Genomic DNA, 17,795 nt, shown 5'->3' on the forward strand with positions numbered 1-17,795 from the left:
AGGACAAAGATTAAAAGAAAAATAATTTCGGCTATGATTTATACCGAAATGTTTCCATGATTTTACAAGATTTCAGCGTCAATTTCGTACCGAAACCAAAATGTATCAGTTTCGCTGATGGCCGAAACTGAAATGTTTCGGTTTCGCAGCGGACCAAAACCGAAACTGAAAGTTAAGACCTTGCCTGAATGGGGGAGAGCGTTTTTAAGAGACAGCTGCTATGGAGGTGTTGAGGGGAGAGATGGAGATAGTGAGGAGAGTGGGAGGGGGAAGATGAAGTTCGTCATGATCATCAATGGGGTTACTAATTTCTTTTTTCATTCTGTATGCCAAATTTTTTACCTTTTCGCCTTTGAAGGAATGATTTTTCACCTCAAGCTTCATTTTCATTGTAGATAGTTTCTAACTACCCCATCCTTTGCTAGGGAGTCTTATCTCAATGCTAATGGGCATGTTGAAACAACACAGCCAGAGACACATTTTCAGTGAGTTCCCTAATTGAATCGCCCAAACTCCATGAGAATTCAGTTCTCTTTTTTTGTTTTTTTCTAAATGTTGACAGGCCAACTCTCTCACTAACCCACCAATTACACCCATGGAATCTTCGGTAATAAATGATCCATGAAAATTGGCCGATAGATGTTCCAATTCTTATCTCAAAGCCGACACCTCCACTTTCATAATCCTCGGCATCCGAACAACCCAGATAAGACAATGTTACCGCCCACAGATGATCTGTAATGATACCACCAGCACCCAAGGAGCCTGGGTTACCCAAATACCATCAAAGTAGCTTGAGCTGATTGTGGAGGAGGCTTCAATATCTCCACCATACTGTTATGACGTGCACACTAACAAGTATCTCATCGTCTGTTTTCATGCATTTCTTATTGAGATAGATTATTAGTTCCCATGTAAATCATATTTTAGAAGGCCATCCTGGAGGAAGGAAGACTGGCTCTCAGCCACATCATATGTTACCAATAATCATTACAAAGAAGATGGCATATCAATTACTTGGCTTTATTGCCATGAACAAGAACATCATCTGGCAAAAATACAACCATCATGCAATACAAATTACTTAAAGAGGAATGCTAGAGTGAAGGGCACCTTGCAAAAATCTGGTGAAAAGGCACCCCCATTGGTTGCATGTAACCAATGTGCATTTAATGCTCATTGACTTTTACATTTACTAAATGCACTTTGATTACATTCAACCAATGGGGACGCCCTTTCACCAGATTTTTGCAAGGGCCCCCTTCAGTCTAGAATTCTTTCTTACTTAAAATGTTCAAGGTCTGAAAATTTCTTTCTCTTAGAAACTGAAGAGATTGAACAAGAGAAGAAAGTGGTATGGAAAACAACCAAGAGAAATAGGGGTATGCTTACATAAAGGTCATGCTCAGCATAGTCAAATGCCAGATAGAGTGACATATCGGCATGATTGATGTGTACATTCACAAGTTTGACCACATTTTCATGAGAAATTTCCCGCAGCAACTGCAGCATCAACAAGGCACACCAGACTATGAGAACATAAAAAGATTTTTCTTATTACATAATAGCCCCTAACAAACAGCATACTACAAGATTATATAGTTACTATCATGGTTTTAAATTTCGGATATCGGTTGGGAACAAAACCGAAACCACCAAAATACGAAATTTTGGGGAAATGTATTTTTTTTTTCCAAAATTTCGGTACGGCACATTAATGAAATTTGCTTTTTTTACCGAATTTCAGCCGAAATTTCGGTTTCGGCTAGGTTCAAAACTGAAACCGAAATTTTAGACCTTGGTTAATATTGCATTTGGATATACACCTAAATTGTATTACGTAACTTCTCATATTACAATTTACACAGGGTTCAGATTGCAATTTGAGAATACACTAAAATGCACCCTTAATAAAGAAGATAAAATTAGTGCAAGCACATCATTCAAATAAGTAAATAAAATTATTACAACCATGACAAATAACTGTGACAATTTATATAATCCAAAAAGTTGAAAAGAGAGGTGCACCTAACTGGCAAGAAGCACCAACCAACGCTCCAATTGCAACCATTATTACAAACATAATAGTGTTGAGATGAAAGCATCACTGTGAATTCTAGCACTGGATTTTAACTCTTGCTGCCAATACTTTCCAGCAACCTTTATGCTCCAAGCATGCATCCTCACAGGATGATGACAACAAGCCACCCAGTTTATGTGACTAGTACCAAAAATTCAAATCTATAACTACTATCCTGATCCCAGTGGATATTACACTAGAAAAACATTTCTTAGAATCTACGCTGTTAAATTCAGGGAGCATCAAATATTTTTTGGGTACTCACAATTTGTGCATTACATGTCTAAGTCCCTCCAACATCCATGCTATTATGTTTATAACAAGGCCTGTCATTTTTTTATTTTTTCCATTTTAATATATTTTTGTTTTATTATGTTAAATTTTAGATTTGATAAAAAAATTGAGAGGTCTTGAAAGGAAAGATTGATTCTTTCCATGATAAAGGGATTTAATATCCACACTCCCTTATTTCAATAATGGCGCTCCATACTTTTTTAAATAGCTTTAAAAAATGTTACAGTTTCCAAGGTGTTTTAACCAGCCAATAAGAAAAGTTGTTTAACAAAGTGTGCAGTGCCATTATCCAAATGAGGCACCCACCGAGTGCCACGACAGTCTTCAAGCACCCTTCTCGACTGCCATAGGCCATTGTAGCTTGCCACCCAAAAGCCCAGTGCATTTGAGTTCCCCAAGCGACAACCACGGCCCATTTAGCTGTTGGAACCACCACTACTGCCATTATCTCCACCTGATCCTCCATTAACTCGACTTGTGGGATATTGGGAGACACATGACACCTTGCTAGTGGACTTTAGGGGAGTTAAGCAACCACTTATTCCCTTAAAGACTATACATAGCCACCTTGGGCTCCTAGAACACATTAGTGTTAGTGGCATTTCAGTAATTAGATTTTGTACAGTAAATATTAAACTCAGGTAATGAAAGTGTCAGCTCCGCGAATTGCAATGGTTTTCTTCTCCCAAACCATCTTCTTTCTTCACTTCTTCTCTTCTCTTCTACTTTTCTCTTTTTTATTCTTCCTCTTTACTTCGACATTGTATCAAAGCCTGACTGTGGTCCAAACTAAAAATTGAAGATCAAGACATCATCCACCCACATGATGCTCTCTTTTTTTCTTTTTCTTTTTACTTTTTTGTTTGAAAACATTCATATCTCGTAGTTTCTCTTTTCTTTTTTGTTTCTCTTCTTGTACGTTGCAGCTTTTCTTGGCTAGCTATGCCTTTTCCTTGTTTATAAATTCACATCTGTTCAAAAACAAAAAACGGTACGGCTGTATCCCAAAGTCATCAGTCGTACGTACGACTCCTCTAGCCTTTGTGGATCTCCTCCCCTAGCAGATTTGAGGTTTGAGATTTGCTCCTTGTGTTTTGTGAGAGGAGACTTGAAATTTTTCCAAGAGATTTTGTCAAATCTAAGGGATATTTGGATCTAGCGAAAAAGAAAATTAGTGTAATCTTTTTATTATATTTTACTTATCAAATTAATGAATGAAGTATTTTTTTTTCCTACATTTTGTGTCTATTTGAAGCACATGTATATGTGGTTCTATCCATTTTTAATTTAGAATAAACCTTATAATTTCAGATACACGCGATAAGACAAAGCATGTCATTAGGTGTTTGGTCTTGTTAAACCATTATGGATAGTTTTCTTGCTAATGTGATTGTTTTTTAAGTGTTTTTTGGTGTTTATTCCAACATTTTCTAGAGTTCTATCTTAAATTTCCAAAACCTGCGTGCATTTCTATTAACTTCAGTGATTTTGTATAGGATTTCCACTGAAATCCCCGATTGAAACCAACATTTTTCCATTTAGTGGTGACCGACATGTATTCTGAAACCGAAATTAAAAAAATTGGCCATGAGTTGTACTATCTTGGATACATGAACCTCCATAAACTCAGGCACAACTGTATAAAGCTAGTTAGCAGTTAAGCCTCTGACAAACTCTGGGTTATCAATCTTAAGGCCAGCTTCCCACCTCCATGAATTCTTGACAAGGTTAGGTTATAACCCTTATTGGAGTGAGATTATGGAATGTGTTTTTTAAATTAGACACTAACCTTGTTTTCATTCTCATTTGAAGAACTTCCCAACAACGCAAGTCTTTGGGTGAGAGCTTCTATTTTTAGCGCAGTTCTGCTACTTCTAAACTTGACCCGCCTTCTTCGGGTACGTCAGGCATCCCAACTCCACTTCCTCGAACTCTACCTTGATTGATTGGAGCCATGGAGATCAGAAAACTCCGGCTCTGATACTAACTAATGCCAACCCAACCTAAAGATAAAGGAGTTTACCACAAGAATCCGGCTACGAACTAGCAAACCCAAATAACAAAGCAAGGTAAAATGCAAGAGTTTCAAGCTGCTCCAGATCTTTTGACATAAGAAAAAAATCAGACCATTAAAAATTCATTCCCTACCTGAAATAAGACTCCCACACAACAGATCTAGGAGATTAGTTCCCAAAAAAAGAAATTAATATTGGCCATAGAAGAAAAAACATTAAATGGCCCACAATTGAGTTTTCAACTTCCAACTCAGTTTTGACCAAAAGAACTTCGGAATTGGGAAAATCTTTGTAAACAATGCAACAAACTGATCCTCAATCTGATATTAGAGGAAGAACTTATGCCATTTCAACTTTAAACTGTTTTATGGCATCCGAAGCTCCAAGGTTTTGATTGGGTTTGGCTTGAGGACTCCGATCAAGAGATGGCTTGGGCTGAGCAGAACTACCCTTAAGGGGAAAAAATTGAGTTTCGGGCTCTTTCTCAATTGCTTTGCTTGGTCCAATTGATCATAGAACTTCAGAGCCTTGTGCATTGCATCCCCACTTAAATTATAACTTAAAAGCCTATCATTCAGAGCTTAGATACAATCTCAAAGCTTCGTGCCCTCACTAAAAAGTAATTGCAATCTCGAAACCTTTCATCGAGTCAGCATATAGTCGAGATGGTCAAGAGCAATCAACACAGTAACTTTTGAACCATGCCTCTTAAATTGCAATCAATTTAAAACAGCAACCAATTTCTAAAACAATATAATTCAGAATAGATTACAAATTGTGAAAGGTTTAGGTAACATTCCGAGCCACATTTAATGAATCATAAATACAACCTGAATAGATGAGAAAACATTGCAAGAGCTAATTTCATGGGCTATAAATAGGGTGATAATCACATGCCCGCACAATCTATAAAAAGATATTGTTAGAATATGTGAGCTTTCACCATTGGATTGGGATGGAATAAACTATTAGAACATCTTAGGCGTAGATTAGGCATGTGGGTCAAATGAGTGATTAGGCAGCTAGATTACCTTAGTAATTAGGTTAGATTAGAATATTATATTATTAATTATCTCTTTCCATGTTTATGATAACCTTCTTTTTATGTTTATCATGTAAATGCTCTACATAAGCACTAATCGATTCTCTCTGTAATTCACCCAAGAATTAGTGAAATTCCTAAAATTTATCAGATATTGCTAAACAGACACAAAATCAAAAAGAAAGAAAAAATAAATAGCAGTTGCAGATTCAAGAAACGAGATGGGATCGAAATCTAACAAAAAAAAGAAAGGGAAGAGGGGGAATGGAGAACTGAAAAGGGTACCCTAATCTCTCTGATTGCGGTAATAGAGAGACCGTTTCTATCCTTAGACGGCTTGATTTTCTTGATGGCGATACATTTGCCCCTGTTGGCCGGCAGTTTGTTCCTTGCGAGGAAGACAAGACCAAACGTCCCTTCTCCAATCTTCCCCACAAGTTCGTATTGTTGCAACCATGCCGGGCTGTTACTCAGGCAGCTGCCGTTGCCACCTGCACCGTCACCCATCCCCCACTTCTTTTTCTCTCCACGAAAGATTGAGGCGATTTTAAGAGTATTTCCTCTCTAGAAGGAAGCCTTATTTCTGATTTTTTTTGGGAGATTCGTCAAACCTTTGTCTCTCGATTGAATACTAACAGCACGCAGGGCCGTGCCGTAAGGACTAATTGGAGTCGGGACCAAATGCATCGCCATCAAGAAATATGTCATTTACCTTTTATAAGAGAAGTGATGATATATCCGCCCCCTTTTCTTCCCTGTGACAGCCCCCTCTAGTGTATTTATGACTACTCTTTTACACTACAAGGGGCTGTCCCAGGTAAGAAGAGGTGGAGAATATATCATATACCTTCTATAAACTCCTGTGATTTTATAGGATTTTGACCAAAATCTACAATTGAAACCAACATTTTTCTTTTTTCGTGGTGACTGACATACATTCTAAAACCAAAATTAAAAACTTTGGCCATGAGTTGTACTATCTTGGATACATGAACCTCTTTAAACTCAGGAACATCCTCAAACCTATAAAGCCAGTTTGCGGTTGAGCCTCTGGCGAACTCCGGGATGTCAATCTTAAGGTCAGCTTCCCACCTCCATGAATTTTCACCAAGGCTAGGTTCTAACCCCTATTGGAGTGAGATTGTGAATTGTGTGTTTTAGATTCCTCAACAACCTCGTTGTCATTCTCATTTGAAGAATTCCCAACAATGCAAGTCTTTGTGAGAGAGCTTATATTTTTTTTCGCAGTTCTACTACTTCTAGACTTGACTCACCTTCTTCGGCTGTGTCGGGCATCCCAATTCCTCTTCCTCGAACTCTACCTCGAGTGATTGGAGCCATGGAGATCAGAAAACTTAGGCTCTGATACCGACTAATGAAAGACCAACTTACAGATAAAAGGGTTCACCGCAAGAACCCAGCTATGAACTCACGAAACCAAATAACAAACAAGGTAACATGCAAGAGCTTCAAGCTACTCTAGATCTTTTATTAATTTCATATGATAATAAACAAAATCAGAACCTTACAAATTCATTCCCTCATCTGATATAAGACTCCCACACAAGAGATCTATGAGATTGGTTCAAACAAACAAAAAATCAATCAACCAATCTTGGTCATAGAAGATAAAGCATTAAATGGCTCACAATTGAGCTTTCAACTTGCAACTCAGTTTTGACCCAAAGAACTTTGGAATTGGGAAAAACTTTGTGAATAGATTTTATAGGTCTTAGAGTCTTCTTTCCAATTCAGCAAACCGTTCCTCAATCCAATATTAAAGGAATAACTTTTGCCATTTCGACGTTAAACTGTTTTATGGCATCCGAAGCTCCAAGGTTTGTGCGGAGTTCCAAGGTTTCACTTTTCAGAGCCGTGTGCATTGCATCTCCACTTAAATTCGAACTTTAAAAAACTATCATTCAGAGCTCAGATACAATCCTAAAGCTTCCTGCCCTCACTAAAAAGTAATTGCAATCTCAAAACCTTTCATCGAGTCAGCATATAGTAGAGATGGTCAAGAGGGTTTAAGACGGTAACTTTCGAACTGTGTTTCTTAACTTGTAATCTATTTAAAACAGCTACCAATTTCTAAAACAATATACTTCAGAATAGATCATAAATTGTGATGTATAAATGTAACATTCCACACCACGGTTACTAAAAAGTAATTGCAATCTCGAAAACTCTCATCGAATCAGCAAATACTAGAGATGTTCAAGAGGGATTAAGATGGTAATTTTTGAACTGTGTTTCTTAAATTGCAATCTATTTAAAACAGCTACCGATTTCTAAAACAATATACTTCAAAATAGATAATAAATTGTGATAGATTTATGTAACATTCGACACCACGTTTACTAAAAAAAGTAATTGCAATCTCAAAACCTTTATTAATCAAATCAGCATATCGTCTCAAGACGGTCGTCACGAGCAATTGAAATTGTAACATATTTGAATTGTGTTTCTTAAATCGCAATCTATTTAAAACAGCTACCAATTTCTAAAACAATATAATAATTCATAATAGATTACAAATTATGAAATATTTAACTAACATTCCGCTCGCTTAATGAATTATAGATGAGAAAACCTAATTTCATGACCTAGAAATAGGGCACATGCTCACACAATCAATACAAAAGATATTAGTAAAAGGAAAAAAAGATTTAGGTAACAAAAAAGGAAAGGAAGAGATAAAAAATGAGGAATTGAAAAGAGAGAGAACCATGATCTCTCTGATTGCGGTGGGAGAGACACCATCCCCATCCTTAGACTGCTTGAATTTCTTGATGGCGATGCATTTCCCTCTGTTGGCTTGAAGTTTGCTCCTCGCGAGGAAAACGAGACCGTACGTGCCCTCGCCTATCTTCCCTACGAGATCGTAATGTTGCAACCATGCCGGCCTGTTACTGTTGTTGTTACCCCGGCTTCCGCCATTACCGTCACCCATTCCCCGCACTTCTTCCCCAAAAAGGAACCCTTTTACTGATTTCTCTTGTGAAATCTTCGTCTCTCGATTGATTGCTTCGAAAAAAATTTATAGGGAGAAGATATGAAGGGTGCCCTTGACTCGAGGTCTTATTACTCTGAACTTTGCCCTTGGTTTGGGGTTGTTTGATGATAGAGGTATGAGGTATCAGGTCTGGGTTTTCTAGGATAAGAGCTTATCCCGGGTTGCTTTATATTCCAGGAGATTTTGTTTTATGGGAGCACTCTGTGCAGGTTTGGTTAGGGGTTATAATAACCTGGACAGAACTAATTCGAGAATAGCGCCTTATTCATCATTTGAGCCAAGGGACAAAACTTGCCTCAATTTGATCTCTTCTTCCACTTTAGGTTTTTCTTCATTTGGCATTTGTGTTCCTATGATTGTATGGATTTTATCCTTACTGTTTAAGATGTGTGTTTGTTGTATGAAACTGTTAATTTTTTTCAACCACAAAACAGCTAATTTCACAATCCTTTTAAAATAAAAGATTAAAACTTTATATCTCTTGGGTGTGAGCATTGGGGGTAAAAATCAGCACTCAAACAGAGATGGACAGATGGCATACGGGGACCCAAACATGCGAAAGACAAAAGGGTAATTTCACTGCTCTTGTGGAAGCCTTAGAAGCTCCTAAGGGGCTGTTTGGATACGTGAATTTTAGAATCCAAGTTTTAGTTTGAAATCGGTGTAAAATTCTAAACAATCCATTATCCTGGATTTTAAGTAAGAAATTCGAGTTTTAGAAATCTCTCCCCCATCCTGAGATTTCTAAGACATGGAAACAAGGAACGATCTCCTACTCTCTTTCTCGACGGAAGGAAGGGCGAGAAATCAAAAAATGACGGACGGTCTCCTTCTTCCCTCGTCTCCCATTCAGGAATTTGAGGAAATCCAAGATTCTAAAATCTACATATCCAAACCGCCATAAAGCTACGGCTTCAAATCACAACCGCCATAAGATATTCTTAGAAATCGAAATTCCAGGAAAGCCAGCCAATAAAGAGAGAGTCCCAGAGTGGCAACTTTCCTAATTGGATGGGCACTCTTCTCTATGAATTGGGGACCAATGATCAGAGGTACGAATGTTGAAACCATCTTTCTTGCTTTTGATTAGCCTTTAGAGAGCTTAGCGTTCATCTGTTGTTGTTGCTGACTTAGGCATCTGGAGAGCCTCCCTGGAGTCCAAACTAATGTCTCTTCCTTACCTGCAGGTTGTAGATCTTCATCCTTGGGAGCTGTCTCAGCCGTTTGGATTTTAGCGGCAACAGATTGGCTTTGTTTGTGGGAAGTAATACAAAAAGCTTTAGAATCTGAGTATGGCACCTACGAGAAGCAATCACGCGGACTCTAACCGGGAGGTATGATCGCCTCTCAGGAACAGTTCACTGAACCGTCCAGCTACCTCCCATGAGGTTCCACCTCTTCCCGCCACCTCCAAAGTATCACAACAATAGGTAGCCATACCCACGACGGGAGGACCCGGTGCGTGACCCGACCACCATTCGCCTCCCAGAAGAGTTCCCAATAACTGGTCGGACTCGTCCAGCCGCACGATAGAGCTGGAAACACTAATGTATGCCATGTTATGTGCAATACCATATCTAGGCTTTGTTGTGGGTCTTGTGAGTTGATATCAAGACCATTGGATTGTTGCAAAGGGAACCATGAGATATTTAAAAGTTACAAAAAATTATAAGTTGACATATCAAGATAATGATTTGCCGGTAGTAGGGTACCTAGATGCTGACTTAGCTAGAGACTTAGAAGGTTTACATCCATATACATTCTCCTATTGGGGCTCACAATCGGTTGTCACAATCTAAAATGAACGGGGCCTAAGGGTGGGAGAAATTATACATTGCTCAAGCGGGTATGCGTGTAAGAGGCATCACCCATGATATTTGATCCAAAAGCATCACAGTTTGTTTTTAAGAGGCTGATGCTGGATCAAATATCAAGGGCGGTGCTTCCGTCGCGGGCACCCTATAATTTGTTTCTCTGGCGTGGATTAGAAATCCAATTCAACTTCTCACTGTGCCTCTCGGCAGGCTTGCTCTGCTCAGCTCATCTACCAATCACCAAGGTTGTTCCATCTCATCTAATGGTAGAATACGTGAGATCTCAAACTCATATTATGTTGAATTCACACCGTTGGATCACCATGGTGCCAAATTAGGCAAGTGGGTTGAATGGGGTAACCTAGCTAGATTAGGTAGCTAGCTTAAATTAGCAATTATGCTAATCTTAGTACGTAGGATTTTTAGAATTATCTCTTGCCTTGGTTATGTTTATTTCTTACTATGTGCTCTATATAAGCACACCTTGAGATCCATTGTAATTTATTCAAGAATAATAGAAATTCTCTAAAATTCTTCATCTAACCAAATAGCCAATTGGCCTGCCCAATAATCTCGTTCATTGGCCTAACTTGGCTCCCAAACCCGGTGCAGTACTACTACGTCTCACCTCATAAAAAGCTAATCTGATTGCTCATGACACTAAGGTGAGACTCATTCTTAACACTGCTTGTTTCATTTACTATCTTAAAAAGTTACATATGCAAAGTTAAAGAGGAGTACAAGGTCTAGAATAGAGAAACATGAGGTACCAATAAAAAGAAGGATTGTCTAGAAAAGCCTTCAAATTACATCCTTGGAATACGGTGATACCACTCTCGTACATCCCATTACATTCTCTTTTTTTTCTTTGAAATAGTGACATCTCATTACATTCTACCACGACTTTTCCAATCCATGTCATGAACAACTTCGCCTGACGGATAAATCGCTCCCCCCCCCACTCCAACTTTGTTCCTTAAGTTTTAAAAGGCAGAGAAAAACGTTAGAGGGGGTGAATTTATCCTCAAGCAGTGGACCATTCTCACAGAAACCGTTTGGGAAGGGGGGGGGGGGTGTGTGGGGATATCACTTCCCTTTTGAAAGAAGAAATGAAATTTCTCACATCTTAAATACATGCACATAAAAATATTCAGTCCCTCAACTAAATCTCCTCTAAATTAACCATAATCAGATCATTTCCTGGGGTTCCTTTTAGATTGTGACAACAGATTGTGAGCCCCAAACTAATTGGTTTTGCGGCTCACAATCGGTTTTCACAGTGTAAAACAAACAAAGAAAAGAAAAACTTCTACCAAGTTTTCCATCAGAAATGTTTTTCTTGCACCATACGCTGATGTTTACAGTCTTAATAAACTATCGCCAATGTATCGCTATATATCGGCCGTATCCATTCGTATCGGTATTGACAAATCTCCGATATGCATGATATATCAAGAATATTCGAGAAGACATCCGAATAAGGCCAATATCGGTCGGTATCGGACTAGGGTTCTGATATGGCCGATACATGAGGACCTTTAAACCGTGACCTCTACCTTTTAGGTTTAGTATTCCTGGTGAAAAACAATGAGAAAACAGAAATGGATCTTCTTTCTACAAAAGAGAGAGGCTAAAAAAATCCCTCCTAGATTCTTTATCAACATCCCTACATAATAAAGTTGTAATTGAAGAAGCAGAAAGAGGACAATCCGTCTTTTGAAGTGATAGATGCAAATGAAAATGTAACAGAAGAGCCAAACTCGCATACCACGGAGAGAATAGTAGTGCAAGCATTAAACTTCAAGGGTCAGTCTACAAGGGATCTCTCTGAGAGGTGAGATCTATGCATCAAAAAAATGAAATCGAAGATCTTGCACAAGGTAGGACATTTCAAGTATAAATCATTCAATTATGATACAAGTACAGGTACAACTTTGATTTTGATAATTTTCATCCCTCTGTTTATTTAAGCTCCTAGTCGGTTCTTATTAAAGTATAAAAGATAAATAACGCCTTTCTCCAAAAGCTTAACTGGTTGTTTCACATGGTATAAGAGCCGAAGGTCTCAGATAATAACAATTCAAGGGTTACTATTTTGATTCACCCTATTCCACTGAGGCAAGAAGTCTGGTACAACAAAAATATGTTAACCTCTTTTTTTACCCTTGTCATTATGATGTGTTCTCTCCAGATTCTTTATTTTACATATAGTAACATGGAATGTTACATTGGGGTTTATTGAGCGATGTATCTGTATAATATTTGTAGTTAATTGAATTGAGCTAAGCTATCGATTCAACTCCCTGTCTGTCTTGAAATGATGTTCATCATAGTTGGAATTCTAACAAACTGATCAAGTTCATCAACTGATCAAATCATCTCCACAGAAAAGGAAAGGAAAAAAAAATTAACATGTTAGGTGTTTTAGTATTTGTTTGATGCAATTACACTCCTAGTCCTCTGTCAATGATTTAATTCTCAGTTTTGATTAATTTTTTTTTAATAATTTTCTTAAATAAAATAAGCCAACAGTAATTCCTATATAATTTTATCTTAAAATTAAGAAATTAAAAAAAATACACATACGGGGGGTCATGACAGCCGGTAATTCCTTTTTAATTATTTTTTTTTTCAAAAAATTAAATCTTTATTGGCGAACCTGCCGTCATAAAGACCATTGTTTTTTTTTCTAAAAATAAAATAAAAGAAATTTAAAAATTTGACTACACTAGCGGAGTGAAATGCATATAGCCTCCGGTAAAAAATCAAGTTTTACCGCGGATTTTCTTACTTTTACTGGCGGTCCCAAATTTCTTGTAGTATTCAACCGGACTGATCACGCAAAATCTCTTAGCCTTGAATTAAAATGAAACCGAATTTAAAATAAACCTAACAGCTGATAGATTGAATAGCCTAAAAATGAACAAAGGCCATACAAAGTATGCATGTTCTACCCTAAGAATGTAAAGAACAAATACTGTAAGTTAAACTACCGTCACCAAGAAATAAAACTTCAAAATACTCACCTCTAAATGTGTGAACCGGAGGAGCAAGGCTAGATACCATGTGAAACAAACAATTACTCCAAAAGCTTAGGGTGTTAGAGTTGGTGTTATTTAATAGTTTATAATTCAACAAAGGGTATTGGGAGAGAGTGACTGAGTGAGGCATGGAGATTGGGATGGAAGTGTAAAGAGGGGGGTTGTGAGTATTCATACGAGAAGGAAAGATGGACAATGGTCGATTGAATATGATGGATAGCAAACAACTGTTCTTGCTTTCAGAACCAATGGCCTTATTAGCATCAAATTCATCTATTGAAGATCGTTTGTTCAATGTTTTTGCTTGCAACAAGTTACAAATGAAGCCAGGTTCTCATCCTTTTCATTGAGGTTTCTAGTGTTATTCTTTATTCTCTTTTAAAACGAAGGATAGCAAACAACCATTACATTTTTGCACACCTTTTATGGTTTAACTGTTTGAGAAATGATGTTTTCACTGGTTATGCAGATCTTTCGATAAAATCATTACTAACAACACATTTAGCAGTAGATTTACGACTAACGATAATCTTCCGGTATAACCATTAGGCCACGTTTGGATACCCACAAGATTTAGATTTGGATTTAGTTGATATTTTGAACTGGATCAGATCCTTAGATTTCCAAATCAGCTACAACAGTGCAAAAAATTCCGATTTTCAAATCTATTCTGCAAGACATTATTTGGAAATCAACATTTGTGGCAACTTCCTTCATCATCGCTGCTCCTCGACGTTGCTCCAGCAGCAGCAAGACATCCCTCCATCTCTCTCTCTCTCTCTCTCAAAATATTATCATGAAGATGATTGATGTATTTTGTATCCAAAACTCAAATCCAAATCAAAATACAAATGCAAGATGTATCCAAACGGGCCCTTACTGGCTTTGAGTTTCTCATTTACCTGTGGTCAAGAACGCAGATAAAATCCTAGTTTGCTGTAGTGAAGGGAGAAGGCACACCAATTGCCGTAGTATGCACGAGTTACGGGTTTTAAGGGATGTGTCACCAACTCCAAATACCATGTGAGATTGTTTTTGGTCTCCCTATGGTTTCTCATTGTTAAGAGACAAATGTGGCTTAAAATAAAAGGAGATGGTCACTCTACAATGGGGAACATGCCGACGACAAGAATACTAGCTAGTGGCTGGTATTGATGAGAAAAGTGACCAGAAATATCAATATGATGTTTTGTGGTTAGGTTAAAAAATACCTTACTCTTTTCCAATTTCCTCGACCTATTGTAAGCATGGATTTAAATTTCGGTTTCGGTCCCAATTTAGGCCGAAATTTGGTAAAAATATTATTTTTTATAAAAAAAATTCAATTCCTTGAGGCCAAAATTTGGGAAATCCGAAATTTTGGTTTCAGTCCCAACGATTTCGGACAAAATTTAAATTTAAAACTATGACTGTGAGGAAAAGAATCTCCCTCCAAAGAATGATATTCCAACAAAGAAATGAGGAGTTGCGGAAAATTATTGTTCTAATGGTGCAAACTGACGCAAATAAGAAGAAAAATTCCGAACTTTTCACAACAATAGTTCAAAAGGATTCTTTGGTGCTTTGATACTAGTGTTGAATTATTATTATTTTTCTTTCATAGATTTTGGAAATAGAATCTAAATCATTGATTTTTGGAGCCATTAAAGTTGTGGTCCTGATGGTGCAAATCAACGGCACTGATAATGCGCAAATCTGCCAAGTGGGGACACAATGTTGATAGTTAGGATTAGTGGTAGCCTAGATACCATTATAGTGATTGATAGTACAGGCAGACTTAAATAGGAGTTGTAGAGCTTTGACCAACTGCAAACTTTTTTGGAAGGTTTGCAATTGCTGGATCTTATTGCTCGCGACTCCACTGGAGCTCCTTATTATAGATTGTAATTTAATTTTCCATGTTTAATGCCTCTATAAAGGCCCTCTCTCTTTTCCTTCGATGCCTTGGGGTGCCTGTTCCTCTTTGCTTGGCCTTTGAGCCCCCTTGAATTTGTAATCCTTTCTTTTTTCAATATATCTGGTAAGGGTCCTGCCTAACCCAGCTTACCTACCAAAAAAAAAACTATCTTGGAAGGTTGTGGGGTCAATTGGGCAGGGATCCAATGTTAAAATTGGATCGTTCTCCTTTGGGAAACAACTCCCATGTAATCTCAATCCGAATTTGATTTTGCACACCAAACTTAATACATACACGCCCTAGTTTTGATAGATACACCGAACTCTTTGTTTCTCATATTTTATTTATTTATTTCTTTTTATTTAAGCCTATCATACCATCCATGTCATTAAATAAATTAGAAACTAAGGGCATGTTTGGAAACCATGATTTTTTTTTTCATGATAAACGGGCTTCTCTCTAAGTCGTGGTGAGGGTGTGACAAGGACAGACTTAGTGGGCACGACTAAGTTGACGGTGTAAAGTGGCTAAAAAAAGGAAATAGTATACCATATTTTGGGTAGTGATTTTTGTTTCCTGGTTTTCAAGGCTTTCTTCCCCCTTCCGTCACTTAGTCCCTCTTGCATCTATCCCTCTCTCAGTCTGCCTCATCACTTGGAGAAGATAATTTATCATGAAAATAAATTTGTGGTAACCAAATATACCCAAAAGAGAATCAAAAGAGGAAGGTATGTATCACCGTGTTACATGCCTAATCGACCGTAACACAATTAAACAAAAAAAAAATACAAGAGATGGCCGGGGGGGGGGGGGGGGGCGCTAATTTACTCTTTGCCTCCATTGGTCATTGGGGGGCCATGGCCATAAATTTCCTTTGCGCCCTCAAGCTATATGTGCCTCCGACGCTGGGAGAGAGGTTGATCCGATGCTACCCAATCTCCTAACGGTTAAATTCGAGAGGAACGATGACTCTCCTAAACGAACTTTCCTTTGCAAGAAAGGTGTGCTACATCACTAACCCATTTTCCCATTCACATGGCACATAACAACTAACCGACACCCACTCACATGACACATAACAAGTACCTAACCCCACAATTCTAAAATGTATAATCCTACAATAACTACTTTGTAACTAAATCATATCCACCATAGGGAAAAGTGTTGGTACTCGGTCGAGTATATAAGGTTATCTACTGTGTCGCTTAAATCAAAATTCATATAGGTTACTAACCGTTGATTTAAAGTAATCAAGCCCGTCCAAATAAAAGCATCTGTGAGAGAGATACCAGAGCAGAAACACTCTCTCCTGTTCGACTCTCTCTCCCTCTCTTCCTCTCTCCCGTCCGACTCTCTCTCTCTCTCCCTCCCGTCCGACGGAAATAGGGAACCTCTCCCTCCTCGTTCTCTCTCTCTCTCCCGTCCGACTCTCTCCCTCTCTCGTTTTTCCGGTCCTCGTTCTCTCTCCCGTCCGACTCTCTCTCTGGTATTTCCGTCCGACGGAACCCTACCTACCGTGCCGTGGCTTTAAAGCTTGGGATTTATTGCAGAAAATCACCGCCGTCGATTGAAAGCTTGAAGGTTGTTTGAAATATGGTAATCTTGCAGATTTATTAAAGATTTCTTGAGGGTTTAAAGGTACGGTTCTTCTTTAAATTGATTTTCCATTTTTTTGGGGATTTTTTTTCAAGCCTACCTTTCAATCTAATGATGCTTGCAAAAGAGAAGAAGGATTTGGTGGAGGCTTGGTGAGGGATGTGAAGGCACTCAATTTTACTTTTGGTAAAGTAGAGGTTTCTTTAGGAAAACAAACCCATCCAAGAGGATGGATTGTATAATGACTAGATCCGTGAACATGTTGAAGCTCTCCTCTATCATGCTTTAATGAAACTGTGAATCAAATGGTCTGAAAATGTATTAACTGTTTTTTTCTTTTTAAATAATTAATGTTTGTTTGTTAGCCCATCCAATACTAAGAACCCTTACAGGCTGGAAAAAATGACGAGTCAGATTAACAGTGACAAAGAGGCTACATTGCAGTTTGGAGCTAATTGGAAGTATGATCTTTTATCATTATCATTGTTTTTCCTAGCCTACTTTTGTCTGTGGAATATCATTCGGACTTGGTCACAACCTTCTTTGTGTTTGATCTTGGATTTTCTTTTTGACATCATGATTAGGCTAGGAATACAAGTTGCCTCTGTGAAGTTGAATGTGCTTAACTACCTTTATGGGATAAATCTTTGAAGGTAGCTATAGATGCTAGAGGGTATCCCTTTCCATTTTTTTGATACTTATCTACACCCACTCAACTCATTTTTTAGGCTTCCAAAATGGTTTAACAAAAATCCTCAATTTTTTTGTAAGTTATCTGCACCCACTCAAAACCCCTCTACGCTCTCATTTTTGGGGTTCAAAAATGAGTTTAAATTATTTTTAAGGGTTTCGAAATAGCACAGCAGACCCTCTCTTTCCAGCGTTAAAAAATTGCAGAAACTTTAGGGTTTTTAACCTCTTCATCTCGAAGCGTAATATTAATCAGGTTTGAGGATTGAATTAAATTATGTTCATATGATTGTGGTAATGCGATTCTTTT

At 37.9% G+C, this 17,795-nt stretch overlaps 1 protein-coding gene across 2 annotated transcripts in view; it reads right to left on the minus strand.

The window, feature by feature from the left end:
- CDKE;1 (cyclin-dependent kinase E;1) overlaps positions 1–8,620 on the minus strand; it is a 47,652-nt gene extending 39,032 nt beyond the window's left edge. Inside the window, exons 1-2 of one of the 2 annotated variants that reach the window (XM_077356581.1) lie at positions 8,160–8,620; positions 1,393–1,503 (exon numbers count right to left, since the gene is read on the minus strand). In XM_077356581.1, coding sequence (XP_077212696.1) covers positions 1,393–1,503; positions 8,160–8,384 — 336 coding nt within the window. In that variant the 5' untranslated portion in view covers positions 8,385–8,620. The remainder of the gene's footprint in view (positions 1–1,392; positions 1,504–8,159) is intronic. The other variant, XM_077356582.1, reaches the window with a different exon arrangement.
- Between the last annotated feature and the right edge of the window lie 9,175 nt (positions 8,621–17,795).

The sequence above is a fragment of the Tasmannia lanceolata genome, unplaced genomic scaffold, assembly GCF_043159265.1.
Source record: "Tasmannia lanceolata isolate RefF3 unplaced genomic scaffold, GAP_Taslan_0.1 ptg000016l, whole genome shotgun sequence".
Lineage (NCBI taxonomy): Eukaryota > Viridiplantae > Streptophyta > Magnoliopsida > Canellales > Winteraceae > Tasmannia > Tasmannia lanceolata.